Source organism: Arvicola amphibius, chromosome 9 (genome assembly GCF_903992535.2).
Source record: "Arvicola amphibius chromosome 9, mArvAmp1.2, whole genome shotgun sequence".
NCBI classification, from domain to species: domain Eukaryota; kingdom Metazoa; phylum Chordata; class Mammalia; order Rodentia; family Cricetidae; genus Arvicola; species Arvicola amphibius.
Window position 1 is genome coordinate 41,506,720 of NC_052055.2, and position 22,701 is coordinate 41,529,420.

Sequence of the window (22,701 nt, forward strand, 5' to 3'; positions counted from 1 at the left end):
ATGAATGACTGCTTCTACCTTACAGGTCTGCTCTCAGAGTTGAAGCTGGCTGTGCCCTGGGGCCACATTGCAGTCAAAGTCTGGGGCTCCCAGAAGAACCCTCCAGTTCTCTGCCTGCATGGCTGGTTGGATAATGCCAACTCCTTTGACAGGCTCATTCCTCTTCTTCCACAAGGTGGGCTATGGATTGAAGGGCAGAGGAGGGGTGGAAGCTGCCATGCAGACCCCTTTCTCGTTCTCCTCTGTGCTGCAGGTTTCCATTATGTGGCCATGGATTTCGGAGGTCACGGACTCTCGTCCCATCACAACCCAGGTTTCCCATATTACCACCAAAGTTTTGTGAGTGACGTCCGACGGGTGGCAACAGGTGAGCAAGAGGGAAAGTGAGTGCCATGGAGAGGTTGTGAGTGTGTTTGTGGGGGGGGAAGTGTGTGTGGATGGGGGTCCTCTGTGACATCCCCTCTCACCCCAGGAGTAGGATACTGTGTCTAGGAGGCAGTGCTGGCTGGGAATGGATGTCTGGGGTCTGACTCCAGTTCTCCCAGCAGCTGAGAGGAGCAAGCTCGCTTCCTCCCACAGTGGAGCTGAGCCCCCTCAGCTGGTCTCCAGGGTGGGGTGCTATAGTTATTTGGAGGACAATGGAGACAGAGAAAAACGTTTGGAGTGAGGCTGGGCCGTGCAAACTCTTTCTGACTTTGTGTTTTCAGCGTTTAAATGGACCCGGTTCTCTATCCTGGGCCACAGTTTTGGTGAGTCAGTTTGGGCCAGGCCCTGAGTTCTTCGGAGGGCTATAGGGGAGGGAGGAAGATTGACACATTGGTACCTGGGATTTTCCCTGCCCCTCTGAGGAAAATAAGAGGACCCCAAAATGCTTATCTTAGAGACTGTGCCTCTGGTCTCAGATGAGGGAAGGGGTGGCCTTGCGAGTGTTTTCAGGTGAAGGGACCTTGGTGGCCCAGGGAAAGGCTCCAAGTTGAAGATGCAGAGTCCCAACCCCATGGTGGGAGACAAGCTGGGGATGGGACAGCCCCTAGGAAAGTGGTTGGGTGAGGATATTGGCGAGGGGTCACATAGGATGGCAGCTCTGTTCTCTTGTCTGACAGGTGGCACTGTGGGCAGCATGGTGAGTAGCTGGCTGTTCTGTGGTCACGTGGGACCTTGGGAAGCAAGCAGAAGGTAGGCTAGGAAGAGCCCCTTCACACAGTGGATGCGGTGGCCAGCAGAGGCTGTTTCCACATTCACACTGTGTTCTGATAAAGGTCCCTTGTAGAGTTTCTGCGTGTCCCACGTAGGGTCACTAGGTCTGTGGCTGGGTCTGGGAGAAGCACACTGACAGGACAGCAGACTCCGGCTCTGGGAAGTCTGTGCTTCACCTGCTAACTCCATCTCTGTTTTCACTCTCTAGTTCGCCTGTACCTTCCCCGAGATGGTGGACAAACTTATCTTACTGGATATAACACCGTTTGGCCTGGACTCTAATGTAGGAAAAGGCTTCTTTGGATGCTGTGATCGGGACCCCATACTTCCTGGGGAGGGCGGTGTCATCTCTGTCTCCTGTGTTGGACACTAATGAGGCCGGAGAATGTGGCACAGGCTGGATTAGTTAGCCAGGGATCTACTCCAGAGAGGGCAGCATCCTGAAGCTTGTGACACTGAGAATGTCAGGGCAAAGGGTATGGGAACTCTTTGGAAGCCCAGTGTGTGGCCTGGATTCCTCAGAGTGCTGATGGATCCCACATAGACTGGGAAACAGCAGAAGGTGGATGAGGGGGGCAGCCATGGGTGGAGGAACTCTGGGCCACAGCAGCTTAACCAGTTCTTTTGTGCTGTGCACGAGGAGCACAACCAGATCCATCCACTGTGAGTGTGGCTGATGGAAAAACACCAGCAGCAGCACTCACAACAGCCAGTACTGTCCTGTATCTGACGCTTGGCTCTGTCCTTACCTTTGTGACCCTGAGGATGTGAGTTTGCTCCAGGGGACTCTACTGTATCCGTTTCCACCTTTCCTTTTTTTTTTTTTAATAACTCCAGAATTTTTTAATTTTCCCCTTTTTTTACTTTAAAAATAATACCAATCAAAATTCCCAATTCCTCCTCTCCTCCCACTTCCTTCCCGCTCCCCCACAACCTTTCCCCCCACTCCCCTATAGTCCTAAGAGAGGGCAAGGCACTCTGCCTGTGGGAAGTCCAAGGCTCTCCCCCCCACCCCGCTTTCCATTTTCTCCTTTGCAAAATAGCCACAACTTCCCTGGGGAAAGGAACTCATTCCTTCTTTTGAGACAGGAGATCATTCTGTAATCAAGGCTGGCAGTGAACTCCTGGCAATCCTCCTACTTCAACGTCCTAACTGCTGCAATTAGAGTTTGTTTTTTGTTTCATTTTGTTTTCTAAGACAGGGTTTTCTGTATAGCCTTTGCTGTCCTAGAACTAGCTATGTAGACCAGGCTGGCCTAGAACTGACAGAGGTCTGCCTGCCTGTGCCCCTGAAGTGCTGGACTTAAAGGTGTGCACTACCCTTCCCTGCTGGAGTTAGTTTTTATCCCCATGTCTCCAGTCCCTGCACACTGTAAGCACTCAGCAATTTTCCATTGCACAAACCATTAACTCATAGGCTAGTGTGGACCCAATACCCAGATTATGGTAAACTTTGACCTTTGGTCTCTGTAATGCCCCACTGATGAAATAAGTTGGGAGCCTTGAGGCTTCCTCCTGGGTGGTGGTGGGTGACACTGAGCCCCCCAAAGCCTGAACCTGCCATTGAGGACATGATGTATGGCCGATGAAACTTGCCTGGACCCTGTACCCCCTACCTATCATTAGCAATGACAGCATTCACTGACGTCACTGAATTTGCCTGCCCTAATGAATCCTAGTGTCACACCTCTACAAAGCACATCCCTCTAGCTGTCCCAGGCAACCTCTGCTGAATGAGAAAGGACAGCTAGCACGTACTGATCCCTCAGAGGGACATGGAGGGCAGCAGGCAGGACCAGGGGAAGGACGAGACCCCTTATCTGGGGCATCCCTATACACCTGCTCTGGCTGAATTCCTAGGAAATGGAGAACATCCTGACCTACAAACGGAGGAACATAGAACACATGCTGAAGGTGGAAGCTTCCCCGAAGTCCCCGAGGGTATCCAGCCCTGAGGAGCTTTTGCAGGGGTAGGTGCTGGCAGCCAGGGCAGAGCAGAGGTGGACTGGGACTGCTGTGCCCTGGTGGGCAACATTTCAAGTCAGGGAGAAGATACAGCCTCCTCTTCCTCCTCCCTCTCCTCCTCCTAATCTTCCCCCCTCCTCTCAATATCCTCCCTTCCACCCTTTCACCCCCAGTAATCCTCCCCCTGGGGTGTCACTCAGCACCAGTCCTCCTGGACACTTCTCAGAAGCCCCGTGTAGTCACCACCTCTTTCCTCATGCTGCCTGTGTTGTGGGGGCTCTTTCTTTCTCCCCACGTTCATGCTCTATGGCACACCTCTTTTCTCTGGCTACCCACAGTTCTCTCCCACTCTCCTGCTAGAGTTTCCTGGCAGCCTCCCCCGAGAACAACCACCCTACCTCGTGGCCATGTTGGCCTCTAAATTCTGTAACCACAACCCGACTAGTATTGCTCTGGTCATATCCGTACTCATTGCTTCTGGAGTGTGCACGGTCAGACAGGGCTTCCCTTTTTTGTGTTTGTTGTCTAGAGGAAGGGACACACACAGAATAACAGGCAGATGTGCTGATGCTGTAAATCCCCACTGATTCTGAAGAACATGTGCATTGTTCATGGGTAACCTCCCTTCCCTCCATCTCTTCTTCCTTCTCTCCTTCCTGGAGGTCAAACCTAAGCCCTCAAGCCCTTTCCCCTGATCCACATCCCTGGCCCTTTTTTCGTTGTTTATTCATTTTAGAGAGATTTCGCTATAATTCCAGCTTGAACTCACTGTGTAGTCATGACTGGCCTTAAATTAAAATCCTCCTGCCTCAGCTTCCTTAAGGGCTGGAATTCAAACTGGGCACAGTATCTCTAGCTGCCTGCTTTCCTTTCTGTCCAACCCCTGGGCTTGATCAAGGCTTGATTCCTTTAGTGTCTTTCTGTCTTCCCCAGGCTCCTGAGTAAGAACATCCACTTGAGTAAAGAGTGTGCGGAACTCCTACTGCAGAGAGGAACCAGGAAGGTGGACACAGGTAAGGACCGTCTGTCATTACTGAGGGAGAACATGGGAGGGCGCATGTGCCAAGCTGACACTCGGTGCCTGAACTGCTTCATTGACTCCCCCATTGCCTCATACACAGTCCTGGAGAGCAGGGAAACTGAGGCTGCACATTGCCGAGGACCAGGTACAATGTCACATAGGCACTGTAGAAGGCCACACTCTGTGTGAAGGTTGGTAGGGTTTTGGACTAAAGTTGGTGACTGTCATGGCTGTGCCCAGCTGGGCCTATGTGCAGGAGGTTTGCAGAAGATGTGGAGGTGCCATGGCTCTAGCAGTCACTGACGACGTGAGAGTCTCCTGTGTTACTTCTTCCATGTTCCATGTATTTGTCAAGAACTCTTACTAAGGGTCTGAGGTTCAGCTCCCCATCAAGACTGTGAGTTGGCAGTGAGCCACACTGTCCCTGTCTCCATGGGTGCAGAAACTGTAGGTGGCACAACTCCAAGGGGCACCCTTTACAGATGCCCTTAGTGGAAATGGCACCTCCTGGGACTGGGCAAGGGCGAGGCTGGGCAGAAAATGAAAATTTTAGAAGAAAAAGATGACAATCATCCATCAGATGTTTGTCTGTTGCTGCAGCAGAATTTTCTTACAACTTCGAAAAGTAAGTTTTCTGGGTTTGACTTCCAGTCACAGGGGACTGTCCATCATGATGGGGAGGGTGTGGCGGCAGGAGCAGGAGGCAGCTGGTCACACTGTGTGCACAGCAAGGAAGCAGAGAGAGGTGAATGCTGGCCTTCAGCTTGCTCTTTTGTTCAGTCCCAGATGCCAGTCCACGGGGTGGTGCTGCCCAGAGTCTGGGTAGGCTGCCCCACCTCCATCTATTCTAGAAACTCCCTCAGAGACATACCAGAGGGTTGTTTCCATGGTGATTCTAAAGCCTGTCAAATTGACATTCCAGATTAATCATAATAACAAACAACCACGGAGTAAACATGAGTGTCCTGGGAGGGCGCGGAGCCGCTCTCGGGTGAGGTAAAGGCTTCTGAGAGGTGGTGTGATGAGACAGAACGAGCACCAGATTGAGCCCAAAACCAGGTTCAGTTCCTGTTGGTGCCAGCTGAGCAACCATGGGACTCCCCAGTTTTGTTAGGAAACAGACAAGGTCATTAGATTGTTGTTCTCGCAGGCTGACAGGCTCAACTGAGGTTGTGAAAATTAATTTCTAAGAACCTAATGACACAGGATTCATCTCCACCTACCCAGTCCCGTGGGGTTGGGCAACTTGTCAAATCCTGTTGGCCAAGAGGAAGACACTAGGGCGTGATGGGCACTGCAGCCGACAGACTCTGGCAGAGACAGGGAACTCCTGTCCTGTGTGACTCTAATTCCAACCGCTGATTTAGGCCTCCTGGGTTGCACATTGTACCTGTAGGGAAGGCTCTAACACCAAGTGAGGGTCACAGGGAGCAGTTCTGGAGTTTTTGGGTGCAGACTGCCATTCAGATCTATTGGGCTTTAGTCCTGAGCCTGTCTCCCTACCCTACAAACCCATAGGAAGGTTGAGGGCCTAGGCTTTTATGCTCCACAAAGATGGCCAACTCATCAGTTTCCTGGATAGAAATGGGTTAATCCAGAAGAGGCATGCTCCCAGCCAGTCCAGGAATTCCTACTGGGCCCCTGAGTTGCCTAAAATGTGGGCACTGATGGTGAACCGTCACAAAAAGGACATTGGCCATTGTTAAGTAGGTTAGCCTTGTGCTGGGGAGCAGGCAAGTGGCTGGAGCACTGTGGCGGGAGCACCGCTCTGTAGCAGAAATAACTTAGGAGAAGGTAAATCCAGATCCTGCTGGCTCTCTGAATACATACAGTGTTTAGAAACCTTATTCTTGGCCTTAACCCCCATTCTTTCTTTCTCTCTCTCTCTCTCTCTCTCTCTCTCTCTCTCTCTCTCTCTCTCTCTCTCTCTCTCTCTCTCATATGATCTGAGAAATGCAGGTGAGGAAGAGGTCTTTGGCATCCACTTCCAGCCAGAGAGAGTTCCCAATAAAGGCAGGGCATGAGTCTAAAGCTGATTTAACCAGGCAGATGAACCATGATCAGGAGAGAGCCATGAGCTCAGCTTTCCACACATGCCTGTCTAAACACAAGTGTTCCAACCCACTGCCCAGTGCTTACTATGAACCAGGTATGGTGGCCTGCCAGCCTGAAACCCTAGCCCTTGGGAGCTTGAGACAGGAAGACAGTGCTGTGAGGCCAGCCTGGGTTGTACAGTAAGACTCTATCTAACTCAAGCAAACGACAAAAGCAACACACCCTACTGCTACAGGTGTTCTGCAGAGAGGTCGAGCCCAGCTCTGTCCACAACCCCTGAGGACAAAGTGACAGGCCCTACCAGTCTCTGGACGGGGACCAGTCAGTCTCTGGACGAGGAAGCGCTGCCTGCCCCTCCAGAATGCTGAAATTCCTGTCATAAACCTGGCTGCATTCAGTCAAAAGCAGCTCCATCTGTCTGGCTTGAGCAGTTTCATAGAGACACTTGGCAAGGGAGCTGGTGAGAGACCTAACAACACAGTCACCCAGTACAGGCAGCAACCAGGGACTCTGAGGGCCATGTCCATGGGCACTGAGACCTCTCTGCAGGTCATTGCTGGATCTGTCTGTGACTTTGGCGAGTCCCAGCAGAGACAGGGAGGATGGAATAGAAGACCTCTGATATTGCAGGTGGCAGGGTCTCCTAGGTGGGAATTTGGAAGTTGTCACCACGGGCAGAGCTAGCGGCTGGCCGTCTCTCTTGGGGGCTGTCTGTAAGTGTTCAAGGGTCAAGGCCTGTTTGATTTTTGTCTCTTTTTCAATGACATCTGTTTGTTTTTTTTAAAAAAAATTACTTATTATGAATACAGTGTTCTGCCTGCATGCTAGAATTGGGTGCCAAATCTCATTATGGATGATTTTGAGCCACTACGTGGTTGCTGGGATCCAAACTCAGGACCTCTGGAAGAGCAACCAGTGCTCTTAACCGCTGAGCCATCTCTCCAGCTCACATTTGTTTGTTCCTTGTGTATGTGTGTGTGTGTGTGTGTGCGCGCGCGCACGCATGCAGGGGCACACACATATGAAAGTCGGAGGACAACTTTTGAGATTTGGTTCTCCCTATACACTATGTGAATTCCTGGGATTGAACTTGGATCTTCAGACTTGGTGGCAAGTGCTTTTACCCAGTGAACCACATTAATGGTCCCAGCAGACTCTTAGTTTGTTTTGTTTTTGTTTTTGTTTTTTTACAAAGTCCACAGAGAATGGACCTAGGACTTACTTTCCATTCCCCATGCTCTGCAGCAGAGGGATGAGTAGGGAATATCCCTGGTCATTCAATTGTATAATCTGGGAACTGGAAGACCTTCACCACAAAGGTGTCCCCCTGATACTGAGAACACTGCTAAGGGAGGGACAAGAAAGGCCAGCAGATATAGAAGCCACACTATACCAAGGACCTGCCAGGAAACTGAGGGTTAGAATGGCGGGATGCTTCTAAACACAGGGCTGGAGGCTGGTCCAAGCAGGGCCAAGAAAGTAAGTAAGTGAGGAGCCCATGGCTTCATATGGGTTCAGATCAATGCAGGTCACCCTGTTCAGGATACAGGCAAGATGGCAGGGACCGGCACTATAGGCTAAAGGTGTTTGAGAGGTCAGTAAGACTTAAGACACACAACCTCCTGCTAGGGCTCTGTGGAAGCCACTGTCCTGAGAAGGAATTCCCCCACTGATACAGTGAAGGGACCATCTGGCCCTAGCAGCTGTGCCCTGGAAGGGTACCTTCAATTCACTCTTAGACTCCCCAGTTTCATAAAGGGAAGGAAGGTCTGGCTCCTGCCTGGAGAGAGGTCAGAAATGATGTCCACTCTGCAGCCAGATTTGTCTGCTCCCAGAACACAGGTGCCCTTGCCTAGAGGTGCGCAGGGACATGGGGGGAGGTCACTAGTGAGGGGTTCACTGACAACTCTGCCACACAGAGGCATAGGGTTCTGCCCTGAAAAAAGAGGTAAGAGCAAAGTGTGGCAGCTTATTTTAAATTCTAGAATAATCTGTCTGACAGCTGTGGGGAAAGGCTTCAGAAGGCAAGGTGGGGTTGGACTCGGGAGCTCTAGGGACTGAAATGACTTGACTCTAATTCCTGGCTGTGGCCAGCAGGGGAACATCCTCACCAAAAGTGGCTTTGCTTTCTAGAAAACAAGCCCTTCTTGCACCTTCTCAGGGCTACCAGGATGCCAAGCGGGTGAAGCTGGCCAGGAGGTCACAAGGTGCTTGTGTGGGGCCCCACCTCTCATCCAGACACACATTCCTTCCTGCTGGGACTCTGGGCTGCTCCCTCCACCCAGCTAGTTAACACTTGTCTTAGAATCAGACTCTTTGTATAAGGCAGTCTGACGCTGGATAACCTCTAGGTCTGAGCAATGCAGAGGGGTGAGACCCAGCCCCTGTCGTCAGGAAGCTCCCTGTCCAGTGAGGATTGGACAGAAAAGCAGCAAGTGATGATTCCACCTGCCGAGTGGCGGTTGTGCTGTGGGGGTAGGGAGTGAACGGGGTAAGGGCTAAAGGGAGAAAAAACAGCATGCGTGATGAGGGTCCCCTTGATCTCTTAAGGGTTACGCTAACACAAAGACATGTGTGTGGTGTGTGTGTTCCTGTGCATCTCTGTGGAGGCCACAGGTTGATATCTGTGTCTTCCTCAATTCCTCACCATGTTTTAAAGAAGCTGCATGACATCAGGAGGCAGAGGCAGGCAGATCTCTGTGTGTCTGAGGCCAGCCTGCTCTCCAGAGCTAGTTCTAGGACAGTCAGGGTTGTTACATAGAGAAACACCGTCCCAAAAGATGAGAATAAAACATCGAAACCGGGTAACTTAAAAAGTGCAATGTTTGGTGAATAGTTCATTGGTAGAGTGCTTCCTCAGCATGTACAAGGTCCTGGGTTCCAACCACAGCACTGCAGGAGAAGACAGGAAATTCAGGTGATGGCTGTGGAAGTTGGAAGCCCGGAGTGCAGTGTGGGTATCTACCCTGCCTATGCCCGCTCCATGGCTTCATCTCAGTTTTAACTGCATCCAATGTTGCAGACAGAGTTGCTTTCACTCCTCTTGAGACTTCTCTTGGAGTGGTTTCTCTTCTTGACTGCAGAATTGTGGCATTAAAATCTGATATATGTCTTTTTTATGCATTCTGCAATGGGGATCATTTACTTGTTTGATTCTAGGACTGATATTTGTTTGAAAGTTTGAAGATTGGGGACGTAGCCAATTTGCAAGTGTTCGGATCTAACTTCACCTTTTCTTTGGTGACTGTGCACGAGGGAGCTGAGCAGACTTGTAGGCAGCCCTCCCACTAACCTTGTTGGAGCAGGGTCCCCAGAGTTGGCTTTTCCATTCCCTGCCAGCTCTTGAAAACTTCCAAGGCTTGTGAGTTACTCCACGGCAGCAGAGGCTGCTCTGCCCACTCCCACACTCTTATGTACATAATGATTTCTCCAGGAATCATTAACATGGCCCAGGAGGACATGGGTACACCCTTCTAGATGGGTAGAGTTGTCAATCATCCATGGCAGGAACCAAGTGTGGGAAGGAATGCCATGGATCTCGATTACTCTCTGTTCCTAAGAAAATGAACAGTTTATTTCTCTGAGATGGGAGTTGGAGTCTAGAGTGGGACACATGTCTTAAAACCCAGAACTAGAGACAGAGGCAGGCAACTCTCTGTGAGTTGAGGCCAGCCTGGTCTACCTCATCCTTCCTGTCTTTTGGGGCCAAGGAGATGTCCATGTGCTGTGGACATCTTGACCAAGCTCTGCTCTTGAAGAATCCCAGAACGCAAGTCCAGGGCTGGCTGACATCAGGATGGCTTTCACCAGCCCAGATGGCAGACATGAGCCCTCTGTGGAAAGAACGGGACTTCCGAGGAAGCCAGGTGAGTCCCTCCCTGTACCAGGTGACACTGAAACCACCATGCTTTGTGCTTTCTCCAGGTCTAGTGCTGAACAGGGACCCGAGGCTCTCTCTGGTAAGTGCCACTGTCTTCCTTCCAGCTTCCCTCACAGAATGCCTGTGATCTTTTTAAAGTAGTTTTAGAATTATATGCATATTTTAGCTGCCTGTAAGTACACTGCCTTGTCATGTTAAATACACTGTCGTGTGTGACCATCACCAACACGTATAGCCCAACCTTTGCCATCCTCAGTAAACACTGACCCATTAAAACACTAAACCCTCGCCTGTCTCACCAACAAACCCTAATTCACTTTTCTGTCCCTGTGAAGCTGCCTGTTAGGGGCCTCGTGAAAGCAGAACCAATGTTTGCCCTTCTGGGCTTGGGTTCTCCTCAGCATCATGCTGTCCAGACCCTTTATAAGGAAACACACATCCGTGTTCACACTTGTGAGACTGAATCCTAACCGTTCCACCCTGGAGACTTTAACCCCAGCATGTGGGGGCAAGGCAGCTCTCTCTTTCTCTGTCTCTCTCTCTCTCTCTGTGTGTGTGTGTGTTAGTTTAAGGGCAGGAAGATGCTTGTGCAGAATCAGGACAATTCATGGGAGTCTCTCCTTCTTCCATGAGTGTCATGGATCAAACTTCGCTTGACAGCCAGTGTGTTCATCTACCTGGCCCACAGCACATTTCTATGTCCATTCCTCTGCTGAAACACACTGGGGTTGAGGTTTTGGCAATGGAGAGCAATGCTACTGTAACATGGGGTACAAGGGTCTGAGTCCTTGCTTCCGGTTCTTGGCTTTGCCAGAAGAGACTGCTGGAGCCCGCGGTGACTCAGGATTGATCTTTGGAGAAGGCGCTAAACTGCTGTCCGCAGAGGCTGCACTATTTTATGTTTCCACCAGCGATGCACAAGGGTTCTGACTTCATCCCCAATCTCTCACACGTGTGCAGGGAGGAGGGGTGCTGGGCATTGAACCCCAGGACGTGTACAGGCTAGGCAAGTGTTATACAGTGAGCTACATCCCCAGATCTTTCTCCCAGTTATGTCTTTATACATGTGTACACACATTGACAGACTCGCACCCCAAGTGTCTTTTCATACATGTGCGTGGACACAGACGCAGACCCTTGTCTCAGGACTTTGCATCATTCCGTGCTCTCTTGCTGAAGAAGTCCCTCACAGTTAAAGAAGCCAGTTGTGGGGCTAGAGGACAGAGGCGATCTCCCCTGGAGGAGGACCCCAGGGAATGTGGGGCACAGCAGGGTACGTCGACCTGGGTCCAGGTCTCACACCCTGTCTATGCAGAATGTCTCAGAGCTGGTGGTTCGTTTGACTTGGCAGTCCACTGATCCTAGCCTGTATATCACCCCTGCCCGTGTCCTAGTGTCCGTCAGTAGCTGCACAGGGCTGGAGGTCTCCCAGCGCACCGCAGCGCAGGCGAATTAAATGCAAGGACAGAGCAGTGAGGGCTGGGGGGAGACTCGGGTGCGGGGGGGGGGACTCAGCTCTGTTGTGGTCCAAACACACTTCTGTCAAGTGGAAGCAGTCTCATGACCACAGCTGGACTGTGCACCAGGAGGGGCTACAGGGGGCACTCAGTCCTCAACAGGTCCAGAAGTCACCTCCAGTCAACAGCCACGCCCGACCTAAAAGGGTTCTGTGAGTGGAGTCAACATTCAGAGGGGATAATAGATACGGGCGTGGGAGACAGAACTTTTTCGCAGACGGAAGCCAAGAAGCCTTGATGAGTAAGGGACTTGGTGGACACTGGCCTCCCGGGGAGGGTGGCCCTGCTGACCTCACTGGAACCCAGCTGCCCTGAAATAAGGACTCTTAACTGCAGGAGGGCATGGGACTTCGTGTTAAGGATTTCACCCAGTTTTGTTTCTGCAGCCACAGAACGCCTTTGACTTCACGAGCAAGGAGATGTTTGTGCAGTTTATCAGCAGCCTGCAGGCCAATGTGTTGCTGATCAAGTGAGTCTAGACAGAGTGCCCTTGACAGACCCAGGGACCAGGAACCTGAGGGAGCCTGGCACAAGATGTCCAGTTCTCCAGGGTGACAACACACGACTGCCCGCTCAGCCTTTCTAAGGAAGCATCCTTGTCAGCAGGTGCTGGGAGGGGGAAGGCCAAGGAAGCAGCAGCCTGGGAGCAGAGGGCAGGGGTGAGGACTGCAGCACAGATCGGCAGGTCTCTGGGGAAGCCTGACATGGGCTGTGCTTATGATTCCACTTCCCACGCTGAGAAAGCAGAATGCACATCACAGACACGGCACTGGAATCTGGGGACCTTGAGTCCCGCTCTATTAGGACAGGTTGTCCTGTTTGCGTGCACAGCTTCAGGAAGGAGGCACCTGGAGTGATGAGGAGGTGGCACACCCCTAGCCAGATCCCCAAATTAACTCTGATGACCAGTGGGGTGACAGACATCCCAGGATTGTCTTCACATTTGGGAATTTTGAATTAGAAACTTCTTCTGGGCTAGCGACCCATAGTTTGTCTAGCCCTAGCCTTTCCTTGATGCTTGGTAGAGGCAGAGACAGCCTTGAGTTCAGAGTACATTTGATGCTGTGGCTTGGACTGGTGCCAGGATGATTGGAGGCTCAATTCTTTTTTTTTTAAGTTAAAATTTCAACTCCTTATGGGGTTGCAGAAATGTTAACACTGTTACAAATTAAGGTAAATTTGAATTTAAAAACAAGGAACTGACTGGGCATGGGTGCTCACACCTGCAATTCAGGACTAGAAAGGGCATGGCTAGGCTGTGACAAGTCTGAGGCCAGCCTAGGCTACAGTGTGCTTCAAACATGGATGGGGAATGTTGAGTGATCTCTACATTATACCCTAGAGGGCTTATTTTAAAGAAAAGCCTGGCCTTGAGACCTGGTTCAAATCTCAGCCCAGCTTTCAGTGGCCCCCACTTTCCGCAGTACTGACAGCTGCACCCCAGCAGACACTCAGCTTGTGCTAGACTGCTACCAGCTCTAAGAGGAACCTGATATTAAATGACTGAACCCCAGGATCAGTCTAGGCTCAAAAGAACATAGCTGAAGGAAAACCAGAATCAGTCTAGGCTTGGGCTCCTCAGGTCCTGAAACACAGACAGGGCAGAGGGCTCCGTTAAGACTCAGAGCTGAGACACTCCCACTTCTTGCTGCGCAGAGGAACACACGGGTACTTTGATGTGATACGCGAGAATGACAAGAAGCAGCCACTGCTCTTCATGCTGGATGCGCTGAGAGTCGTCCTAAAGGAGGTAAGGCATGTTGCCCGGATAGGTGCCAAATTGGACATGTCTGCTCTAAACCCCACCTCAAAGAATCAATGGCTTCGTATTTCCTGAGTCGGTGCCTCACTCCCCATGACCAGAAACCTGGGACACACAGAGTTCAGGACCCTAGCCCTGGCCATGCTTACTTGTGGGGTGCACCTCTTAGAAGCGGCCCTGCGCTTGCCTCCACTGCTCCTAGAACCAGCACATTGGCACGTGTGATGGCTACAGGGCAGGAGGAGTCCCGTGGTGGATCCAAGAGCCTGTGTAAGTCCTGGCCCTCTATGGTCATCATGCATTTAGAATTCCCGAGGCCTGGAACCTCTGCAGTCAGATGCTACCCCAAAGGGCATCTGCTATTCAGGCTTCTGTGCAGTGGGAGCTGTCCTGACACCTGCCTTGCACAGAGTGCTTCATCTCCATCAGAACTGGCAGAATTGACCCTGACTGTGAATGCCCAGATTAGCACTGTAGCCTCACAGCTCAGATGCCTACATTACTGGAACAGACCCCAAGTCCCCAGGCTGCTTGGAGTAGAGGTTGCCTCTGACCCCCTTGGAGACACGCAGCTGTGGGAGTCTCCTGCATGGGCAGCATCTCACCTCCTGCCCCTTTCTCCAGCGGTTCCAGTATGTGGAAGTCCCAGGCAATCACTATGTCCACATGAATGAGCCCCATCTTGTGGCTGGATTCATCAGCTCTTTCCTACAGAGCCAACCCAGGACCTCTTCGAGGCTGTAGCTCTGGCCTTGGAGCTGCTCACACTGCCTACCTAGCACCCTCTGCCACAAAATAGGGGGGGTCTCACTGTGCTTGAGACCAAGAGAGGCAGCAGAGAATCCTGTGGCAGAGCTAGAAGCAAGGGGAAATAGAAGAAGAGTCTAACCTTTAATATGTGGCTTCAGGAAGGGGACAGTGGTCTGGGGCTTGCGGTAGGTGAGCTGTACTAAGCTGGTGCCGCTGAGGGAGCAGGGCTGCGGCTGGGTCTCTGGAACTTGTGCTTATCACCAGTCTCTGTGGAAATAAAATCTTCCTCCCTCTTTCCTGCCTTCCGAACGGCTCTTTTGTCAGCAGGGATTCATGGAGGGTAACAGGTTCAGAGCAGAGCGCAGCCACATTTCCCACGAGTGTCCTCACAGGCCTGAAGCGGCAGGGGCAGCTCCTCAAGACCAAATCCTCCTCTTGTCCTCATTTCCAGCCTGCGTGGCTGTAGAGGCGGAGCTGTGAGAGGCAGCAGCTTCTTGGCCTGGCATCTGCTTCCCAAAGCACCGTCCCCGAGGCAGCAGGCCCGCCAATCTTTGTGTTCTCCACGCCACCTCTCCACATCCAGAACAGCTCAGTAGGGTCGGAATTTGCGTTGGGCACGCATCAGTTCAATCCTCTGCTTGTCCTCCTCAAACTTCTTGCGCAGCTGTGCTAGGTCTGGTGGTGTGAAGGGACATAGGACGAGTCACAGAGTACCTGTGCAGGACCTGCCAGCTTCCCCACTAAAAGGACGTCCTCACCCTCATGTCCCCGGGTGGCTCTGCACACTCTTCCTTTCCCACCCCATACCCTTTCCATCCTAACTACATGGTCAAGGTCAGGCTCCTGCAAGGAAACAGAACTGGACGCTGACTACAGCCACTCTGGGGGCTAGGCTGAGGCGGGAGATGATGATGTACGAAGTTCGGATAAGACAATGTATCAGAAGAAGAGAGGCCCAGAGAAAGCAGGACTCCTAAGCCCTTTGCTCCCCAAGAAGAAGCAGGCCCAGGGATCCCTTCTTCTAGATAAGGAAATTCAGTGGGTAAACAGCCACCAAGTGACCCACATCAGAGGTGGCACCTGCCACTCTCAGGAGGGAAGGTCGACAGGGGCTGCCCAGGTGAAGGTGCGGCCTGGGGTCTAGGACCAGGGCGCGAGCATGTGAGGTGAGGGAAAGAGAGTGCGGCAGGTGTCAGTGCCAACAAAGGGTGGGGTCTGAAGGCAGCGGCTGAGCCCACCCCATGCTCAGGAGAGGACCAGGCTTCTCAGGACCCAGAAATGTCCTGACAGCAGGATGCCTACTGACAGCAGGAAGAGCAGGTACTCCCATAAGGAACACTTGGGTAGGCCCCCAAGTCCCTCATGCACCCCACCCCTCAGTCCCTCAGCACTCTGTAGTCTGACTGGCTGGGGCTCCTGGACAAAGACGATCTATGAGGAGCAGTAGGGGCACTGCACACAGGGACTCTTACCCTGAGCCTCTATCGGATGTGCCTCAAGCCACCCTGCTTGTTGCCCAAGGCCTGAGGGTTGCCCTCAGGTGTCACTTACGCTCCATCTTGGTCTCTCGGTGCTGCCAGGCATAGAAGTTGAGCAGCTCCTTGCGGGCACGCTTCCTTTTCTCCTTCTCAAGAACACGCAGGCTGGCCGCTTCTGTTCTAGGGAGCACAGGCCTACGGCCCCGGCGGGTCACCTTCACCCAGCCCTCCTCATCAGGGACTCCTTCCTCCTCCTTGGCCTTAGTTTCCTCCTGCGTGGAAGAAACTGTTGAAGGGCAGGGCTGTGCAGCAGCAGCATGCCTTACTGGCTAGGGGCCCACTGCTGCCTCCTGCAGGAAAGCACCTTGAACATCAGTGTCTGCTGGCTTGAATAAATGTCGATCAGACATATCAATGACACTACCCTCACATACTGACCCTTTAGAGTCCACGCCACCTAGGTTTCCTCAAGCAAAAATGGGAGCCTGCATTTCCTCTGGTAACCAAGGACAGGCACCACATGACAACACACAATACTTGTGGTAACACCTTCCCACGGCTACAGCAGTGATACCTGGGGTCCTGCCAGAGCCCCTACCTCAGCTATCTTCTTGTCGTAGGCCTCCATGAAAGTGTCTACTTCGACCCTCAGGGCCTCAGGGTCGAGCACTGAATCTTCATAGTCACGGATCCACTCTGAGGGAGAAGGGAGCACAGTGTATCAGAAACTGCACTGGGAAAGCGTACGCTGTTGGGCAGGTTGAAAGACCCTGGGGACTAGAGCTCATAAGAGCATGGCTGCTCTTACAGAAGACCCAGGTTCAGTTCCAGGCTCCAACATGGTGGCTTCTAACCACCCATAACTCCAGTTCCAGAGATGTACCCTCTTCTGACTTCCTTGGATACAAAACACGCATGTGGCACTCACACAAAAGTAAGATGTTTAAAAATTAAGAAAGAAAGAAAGAAAGAAAGAAAGAAAGAAAGAAAGAAAGAAAGAAAGAAAGAAAGGAAGGAAGGAAGGAAGGAAGGAAGGAGGAGGAGGAGGAGGACGAGGAGGAGGAGGAAGGAGAATTAATGAAGTGACCGGACCTTCAGACAGTCATCCCAAGAACTACAGACAAGAAAGAAAGAAAGAAAGAAAGAAAAAGAGCAAACTCTAAGAGGCCTTCATTTGTCTCCTCCAAAACCTCTACTGGTGCAGCCCGGCTCCTGGGCTTTGTAGTCCCTAGGGGGAAAAACAGCAGCTGCCTCCTGTAAACAGCTAGCAGGCATCTCCTTCCAGCAGGGGGCACTAGTGTTCATGCCATGGCATAAAAGCGCTGCAATGAGACAGGGAAGGCAGGGGCACACTGACTGAGGCCATCAGCCTCCACAGTCACTCTGGGGTATTCCCAGCCCCCATTTGATGCTGTTTCCCTGGTCTGCTCTCAGCCAGGCCATGCCATCAGCTCTGCACACTGAATGGTTTATTTTTAAAGATTTATTTATTGCCGGGCAGCGGTGGCGCACACCTTTAATCCCAGCAGAGGCAGGCGGATCTCTGAGTTCGAGGCCAGCCTGGTCTACAAGAGCTAGTTCCAGGACAGGCTCTAGAAACTACAGGGAAACCCTGTCTCGAAAAACCAAAAAAAGAAAAAAAAAAAAGATTTATTTATTATGTATAGTGTTCTGTCTGCATGTTTGCCTGCAGGGAGGAAGAGGGCACCAGGTGTCATGAAGAATGGTTGTGAACCACCATGTGGGTGCTGGGAAATGAACTCAGGACCTCTAGAAGAGCAGCCAGTGCTCTTAACCTGCTGAGCCAGGTCTACAGCCCATGGGCAGTGATTTGATGATATTTTGCTGTCTGGTGTTTGTGCTCTTCACTTTTGCTGGCCATATACACAATAAACACTCATTCGAAACCAGAACTACAGCTATCACAGAACGTTCTGTTTTCAAGTCAGACAGAATGCCGAAGTGACTGGCTCAGAGTGAGATACTCAGGCTTCACTCAGATACGGCCAGCAAGCTGGGATCCTTTAGCAGAGGCACCTGGGGTCCAGGTTTAGGAGCTAGGAAGGTTCTAGTAACAACAGGTCTGACCCGACCCTTACCTAGTGCCAAAGGCTCAGGCTATGTCCTGATGTGTCTCAGACACAGCCCTGAGAGCTGAGGCCCCTTGGGAAGAGGGGACCCAGCTTATGGCATTCACAGGTGCTGGCCCCATTAAGTGTCCCTCACCAACCCAGGCCTGGGGAGGAAGCACTGGACACAGCCAGCGGTACTGACTATGAATCCCGCTCTTCACTGGGTGGCTCTCTGTAGAAACCAGCAAGGGGCCCTTCAGATTCAAGGCAGCTGATACTCCACTTGGCTTCTGGAACACCACATAAGCTACCTGAAAGCCCTGTGGAGAGAGAGAGAGAGAGGTCTGCGTGGAGCCTTTCCACTTGCATCACAGGTCCCTATACCTGCCCTGGACCAGGTGAGATGGTGCCAGGCTGTTTCATGTATCATCCCACAGTCTGGGTGAGGGACAGCCATGCTCCTAGCTAGCCAACTGCTGGCTCTTAGCTAGCCAACTACTGCTGGGACATCCGTGGGCTCAGTGGAAAGCAGGCTCACCCCAGGCTAGGGCGGGTCATGAACAGACAACGCACAAACTCAGGGTCGGACCCCCTTGTACCTCATGGAGACATGAGGGACCTGAGGAGAGGGGAGAGGAGCAGGGCTCCTGAAGCCAGGGCCCCAGTCTTGAAAAGGAAGATATGGAAGGGGGAAATGGTCTCTGGGAGACTGCAGGGCAGACAGGGAAACAGGAAGTCAATGAATGTGGCACACCTGAGAGAATCAGAGCCCATTTCCTGACAACCGCCTACAGCACACATTGCAGAGATTACTCAGAGCCACAGAGAGTGGTCCATCTGAAAGTCTACTGCTGAGCCCACCCAGGCCCCACCCACTTGCCCCCACTCAGTCAGAGGAACCTGGCGGTACTGGGCAGCCTACCGGAACCAGCTTGGGGTGAAAAAACTTCGACGTTGGCTCCTTAGGGCTCTCGGCAAGGTCAGGCTTCTCCTGCATCTCCACTGTCTTGATGGTGCCACAGGAGGCCAGGAGTCGAGACAGGCACTCCTGCCATGGTCAGAGGGGAGCAGAGCATGAACACCCACAGTTCCTCAGTCTCTGGGCACCCACAATAGCCCAGAATGACTCGGAGCCCAGGTCAACACTACCCAGGGGATCTGAGTGCCTAACCCTGACCAGCCCCCAAGACAACATGGAGGCAGATCTCTCTAGCCTGCAATGGCAGATGAGGACTTCCGGTGTCACTGACTTCAGATGACAACTGATTAAGCTTTACCCCTAAGTCTGAGAGAATGAGTGTTGGTGAGCTCTGGCGGGAAGAGTATGAGGGGACTTCTTAGTATGTGCTCATTACACATAGGGGTGGTCAGCTTCCGACATGCAGCCACTGTACAGCCCAGACCTTCTCTCCAACCTGTTGTCCAGACTAGCCTTGAACTCACTCTGTAGCCAAAATGGGCCTTGAAGTTCTGATCATCTGGTCTCCAAATCTGATTTATGTAGTGCTGAGGACTGAACCCAGGGTTTCAGTAATGCCGGGCCAGCAGCCTATCACAAATCTACCTCCCTAGCCCGGGTGTTTTTCTTCTCAAAAAAATTACCTGTCCCACCAGGCAGGACACTTCCCTGAAATCCCTGCACTTGGGGTAGGTTGATCAATTTAACAATTTTAAAAATGCTTTAACCCGGGCGGTGGTGGCACATGCCTTTAATCCCAGGACTCGAGAGGCAGAGGCAGGCGGATCTCTTTGAGTTCAAGGCCAGCCTGGGCTACAAGAACTAATTCCAGGACAGGCTCCAAAACTACAGAGAAGCTGTGTCTCGAAAAAAAAAAAAAAAGTTTTAAATTTCATTTGTTTGTGTGTTCACACACAGGTATAAACAGGTATAAGTGTATTTCACATTACAAGTGTGGAGGTCAGAGGACAACTTTAGCTGCATGCCTTTAATCCTTGCACTCTGGGGACAAAGGCTATATGATATATATATATATGATATATATATATATATATATATATATATATATATATATATATATAGGATATATGAGTGTGAGCCCAGCCTGGTCTACAGAGCAACTTCCAGGATAGATCTAAAGCTATACAGAGAAAACCTGTCTCAAATAAACAAACAAAAAACACCACCACCAACAACAAAAATCTTGGAGGAGTCAGTTTTCTCCTACCGTGTGGTCCCCGAGTTCTAACTCAGGCCCTGGGACATGGTGGCAAGTGCCTTTACTCACTGGACTCTCTCACCAGTCCTCAATCTCCTTTTTAAACTAAGTGTGGCGGCTCGCAGCTGTAATCCCAGAGCTTGAGAGCAGGAGTTCAAGGTCAGCCTCAACTACGTGGTGAGTATGAACCCTGCTCAGGCTACAAGAAACCCTATCTGAAACATAACAAAATAAAAAAGTAAATAACTGTAATAGTTTCTGCAAATGATCAGAAAGTATGTCTGGACAGAAGTGTAGCTGATTTTTGTTATTTATTTATTTATTTATTTGAGATAGGGTTTCTCTTTGTAATAGTCCTAGCTGTTCTGGAAATAACTCTTCTAGACCAGGCTATTCTCAAACTCAGAAACCGCCTGCTTCTGCCTCCAGGGTGCTGGGGGATTAAAGGAGTGCACACACACCCCCAACACCCCACCTCCACCCCCACCCCCACGCCCAGGCCCCAGACTTTCTTTAAAACAAAAAAGAATGAAGCTGGGCGGGGTGGCACAAGCCTTCAATCCGGGAAAGTGAGGCTCTGTTTGGACAGGGTTTATTTTATTTTTTTAAAAAAAGCCATGTTCTTATTCTGAGAAGCCCGGTTTTCAACAACCTCCAATGGGGGTTTGCAGGCATTTCCACCTGACCGCCAGAATTTTGTAGGGCCCATGGCAAGACCCCATTCAGAACCCCACTGGTCCCCTGAAAGACGCCTACCTTCGTGCAGTACGGGGGCACATTGAGGATAAAAAGGGTCCTATTGGCAGGCCACGTGGACTGGGTGTCTTGGCGAACTCTGTGCTGTCTCACGTACAGGTAATGAGAAGCCTGCTGCTTTTCTGAGAACTTGACTGGAACAGCTACGAGGGCAGGAGAGAGTTCGGGGTACCCTGAGTTGAGGCCAGAGGCCCTGTCGCGCAAGTTCCTTTCTCTGTGTCTGGTTCTAGCTCCACCGGGAGCCCACTTCTTCGTCCATCCCACCCCCGGGAGCCAGGGACAATGTTTTCCTTGGGGACGGGGAAACAGCAGCGGCCACCACTCTCAGGGAGCGCTTGTTGAAGCTGACACGAGCAGGTCAGCGATGACAAACTCCAGTGGCTGAAGCTGGACGCTGGGCGCGACCTGGAGGAAGCGCTCCCAAGGCCTCTCTGAGCAAAGCCCGCGGAGTCAGCGGCCAGAGCCGGCGCGGCAGGCTCCTGCGTCCCGACACCTGAGGAGCTGTTGTGGCCTCCGCCATCCGCAGGACACCTCCCTGCGAAGAGGTCAGTCCCCGGCCCTCAGCTGCTCACCTGAATAACCCGGTGGGCTGGGTATGCTCCCCTCGTGGCTGTTCGCTCGGGCTTTCTTCTTGCGGGCCACCATCTTGCGGACCCGGGAGCGCAGGGAAGGATGGGAATTGTAGTTCTGCTTCCCGGCGCGGTGGCGTCTCCATGACGACGACCTCACGTGGGGCTCCGCCTTCTCAGCCTAGGCCCGCCTCCCGGATTTTACCCAGCCCTAAAGTATTCCCCTTCCTCGTCAAAATTGGGACGGGGGGGGGGGGTTTGCAGGCTTAGATTGGGGGCCTTAAGAGGGGCGTGTGGGAGGATGAAAAGAAGGTTTGGAGGTAAAGAGCAGTGTAGTGAGGAGCTGCGGGCCGGCTCCCAGCCACCGGCTAGCTTTATCCGAAATAATTACACGGAAACTTTATTCTTTTTTTTTTTTTTTTTTTTTTTTTTTTTTTTTTTTTTTTTTGGTTTTTCGAGACAGGGTTTCCCTGTAGTTTCTAGAGCCTGTCCTGGAACTAGCTCTTGTAGACCAGGCTGGCCTCGAACTCAGAGATCCGCCTGCCTCTGCCTCCCGAGTGCTGGGATTAAAGGCGTGCGCCACCACCCCCCGGTGAAACTTTATTCTTTTAAACACTGCCTGGCCCATTATTTTCAGGCTCTTACTCACATCTTGACTAACCCATATCTAATAATCTGTGTAACACCACAAAGTGGTGCCTTACCAGGTAGATTCTAGTGTACGTCCATCTTGGGCTGGAGCTTCATCGCATCTGGTTGCAGAGGCAGGGCAATTGTCTGAGCCATCTACCTCACTTCCTTTTTCCTGTTCTGTCTACTCCACCTATCTAAATTTTGCCCTATCAAAAAGCCAAGACAGTTTGTTTATTAGCCAATGAGAATCCTCCATCAGAGCAGTGGCGTCTCTTCCATAGGATCCGGGTTCACTTCTGATCACTCCAGTTGTCTGTAATGCCGGTTTTAGGGAAATCTGACTTCTTCTGGCTTCTGTGGGCACAGTAAACACATGGTGTAGACAAACATGGAAATATAACACTCATAACACAATAAATAAATAAATAAATCTTTAAAATAAATAGTAGGCAGTTGAATCGCGGTGCAACTGAGGAGCCACTGTGGGATTCTGATGGAGAGGAGAGATGCATAAACAGTCTCTTCCTTGGTAGTTCATTCGCCTGTGGTGAGCAGGTTGGGGCCGAGAGACTGTAAGCAAGGAGCCATGGCAGAGGGGGAAGACACTTGCTGCCCAGCCTGACATCCTGATACATCCTTGGAAGGAGAGAACTGACTCCTGCCAGTTACCTTCTGACCTCCACATGCACTCCATGGCACATGTCCGCTCCCACAAGTTAGAGTTAAAAAAAAAAAAAAAGTGTGTGTGTGTAACCCTGGCTGTCCTGGAGCTTGTAGACCAGGCTGGCTTCAATCTCACAGAGATCCGTCAGCGTCTGTGTCTGCTTCTGCCTTCCGAATGTTGGGTTTAAAGGTGTGCACCACCTTGC

At 51.6% G+C, this 22,701-nt stretch overlaps 2 protein-coding genes across 2 annotated transcripts; one reads left to right on the plus strand and one right to left on the minus strand.

Moving 5' to 3' along the window:
- On the plus strand, nt 1–14,335 carry Serhl2 (serine hydrolase like 2). Its single transcript, XM_038343710.1, has 11 exons — nt 1–175; nt 254–367; nt 708–749; nt 1,104–1,123; nt 1,406–1,480; nt 3,058–3,167; nt 4,096–4,175; nt 10,163–10,197; nt 12,022–12,104; nt 13,292–13,385; nt 14,022–14,335. Exons 1-11 carry the CDS (start codon nt 1–3, stop codon nt 14,139–14,141), a joined length of 948 nt encoding a protein of 315 aa, XP_038199638.1. The 3' UTR covers nt 14,142–14,335.
- On the minus strand, nt 14,270–21,295 carry LOC119822817 (ribosomal RNA-processing protein 7 homolog A). The gene is made up of 7 exons (XM_038342396.1): nt 21,203–21,295; nt 20,631–20,773; nt 18,620–18,745; nt 17,900–18,017; nt 16,224–16,321; nt 15,699–15,897; nt 14,270–14,822 (listed from the first exon to the last, which is right to left on the minus strand). Exons 1-7 carry the CDS (start codon nt 21,273–21,275, stop codon nt 14,737–14,739), a joined length of 843 nt encoding a protein of 280 aa, XP_038198324.1. The 5' UTR covers nt 21,276–21,295; the 3' UTR covers nt 14,270–14,736.
- Between the last annotated feature and the right edge of the window lie 1,406 nt (nt 21,296–22,701).

What these genes read in the sequence shown, in the direction of transcription:
- Serhl2 (XM_038343710.1), top strand. Translation starts at nt 1, where the DNA reads ATGAATGACTGCTTCTACCTTACAGGTCTGCTCTCAGAGTTGAAGCTG. An exon ending in GTGGCACTGTGGGCAGCATG is followed by an intron (nt 1,124 to 1,405) that starts GTGAGTAGCTGG and finishes TTCACTCTCTAG; the next exon opens with TTCGCCTGTACCTTCCCCGA. An exon ending in GGGACCCGAGGCTCTCTCTG is followed by an intron (nt 10,198 to 12,021) that starts GTAAGTGCCACT and finishes TTGTTTCTGCAG; the next exon opens with CCACAGAACGCCTTTGACTT.
- LOC119822817 (XM_038342396.1), bottom strand. Translation starts at nt 21,275, where the DNA reads ATGGTGGCCCGCAAGAAGAAAGCCCGAGCGAACAGCCACGAGGGGAGC. An exon ending in TGCCCCCGTACTGCACGAAG is followed by an intron (nt 18,746 to 20,630) that starts GTAGGCGTCTTT and finishes TGACCATGGCAG; the next exon opens with GAGTGCCTGTCTCGACTCCT. An exon ending in ACGACAAGAAGATAGCTGAG is followed by an intron (nt 15,898 to 16,223) that starts GTAGGGGCTCTG and finishes TCTTCCACGCAG; the next exon opens with GAGGAAACTAAGGCCAAGGA.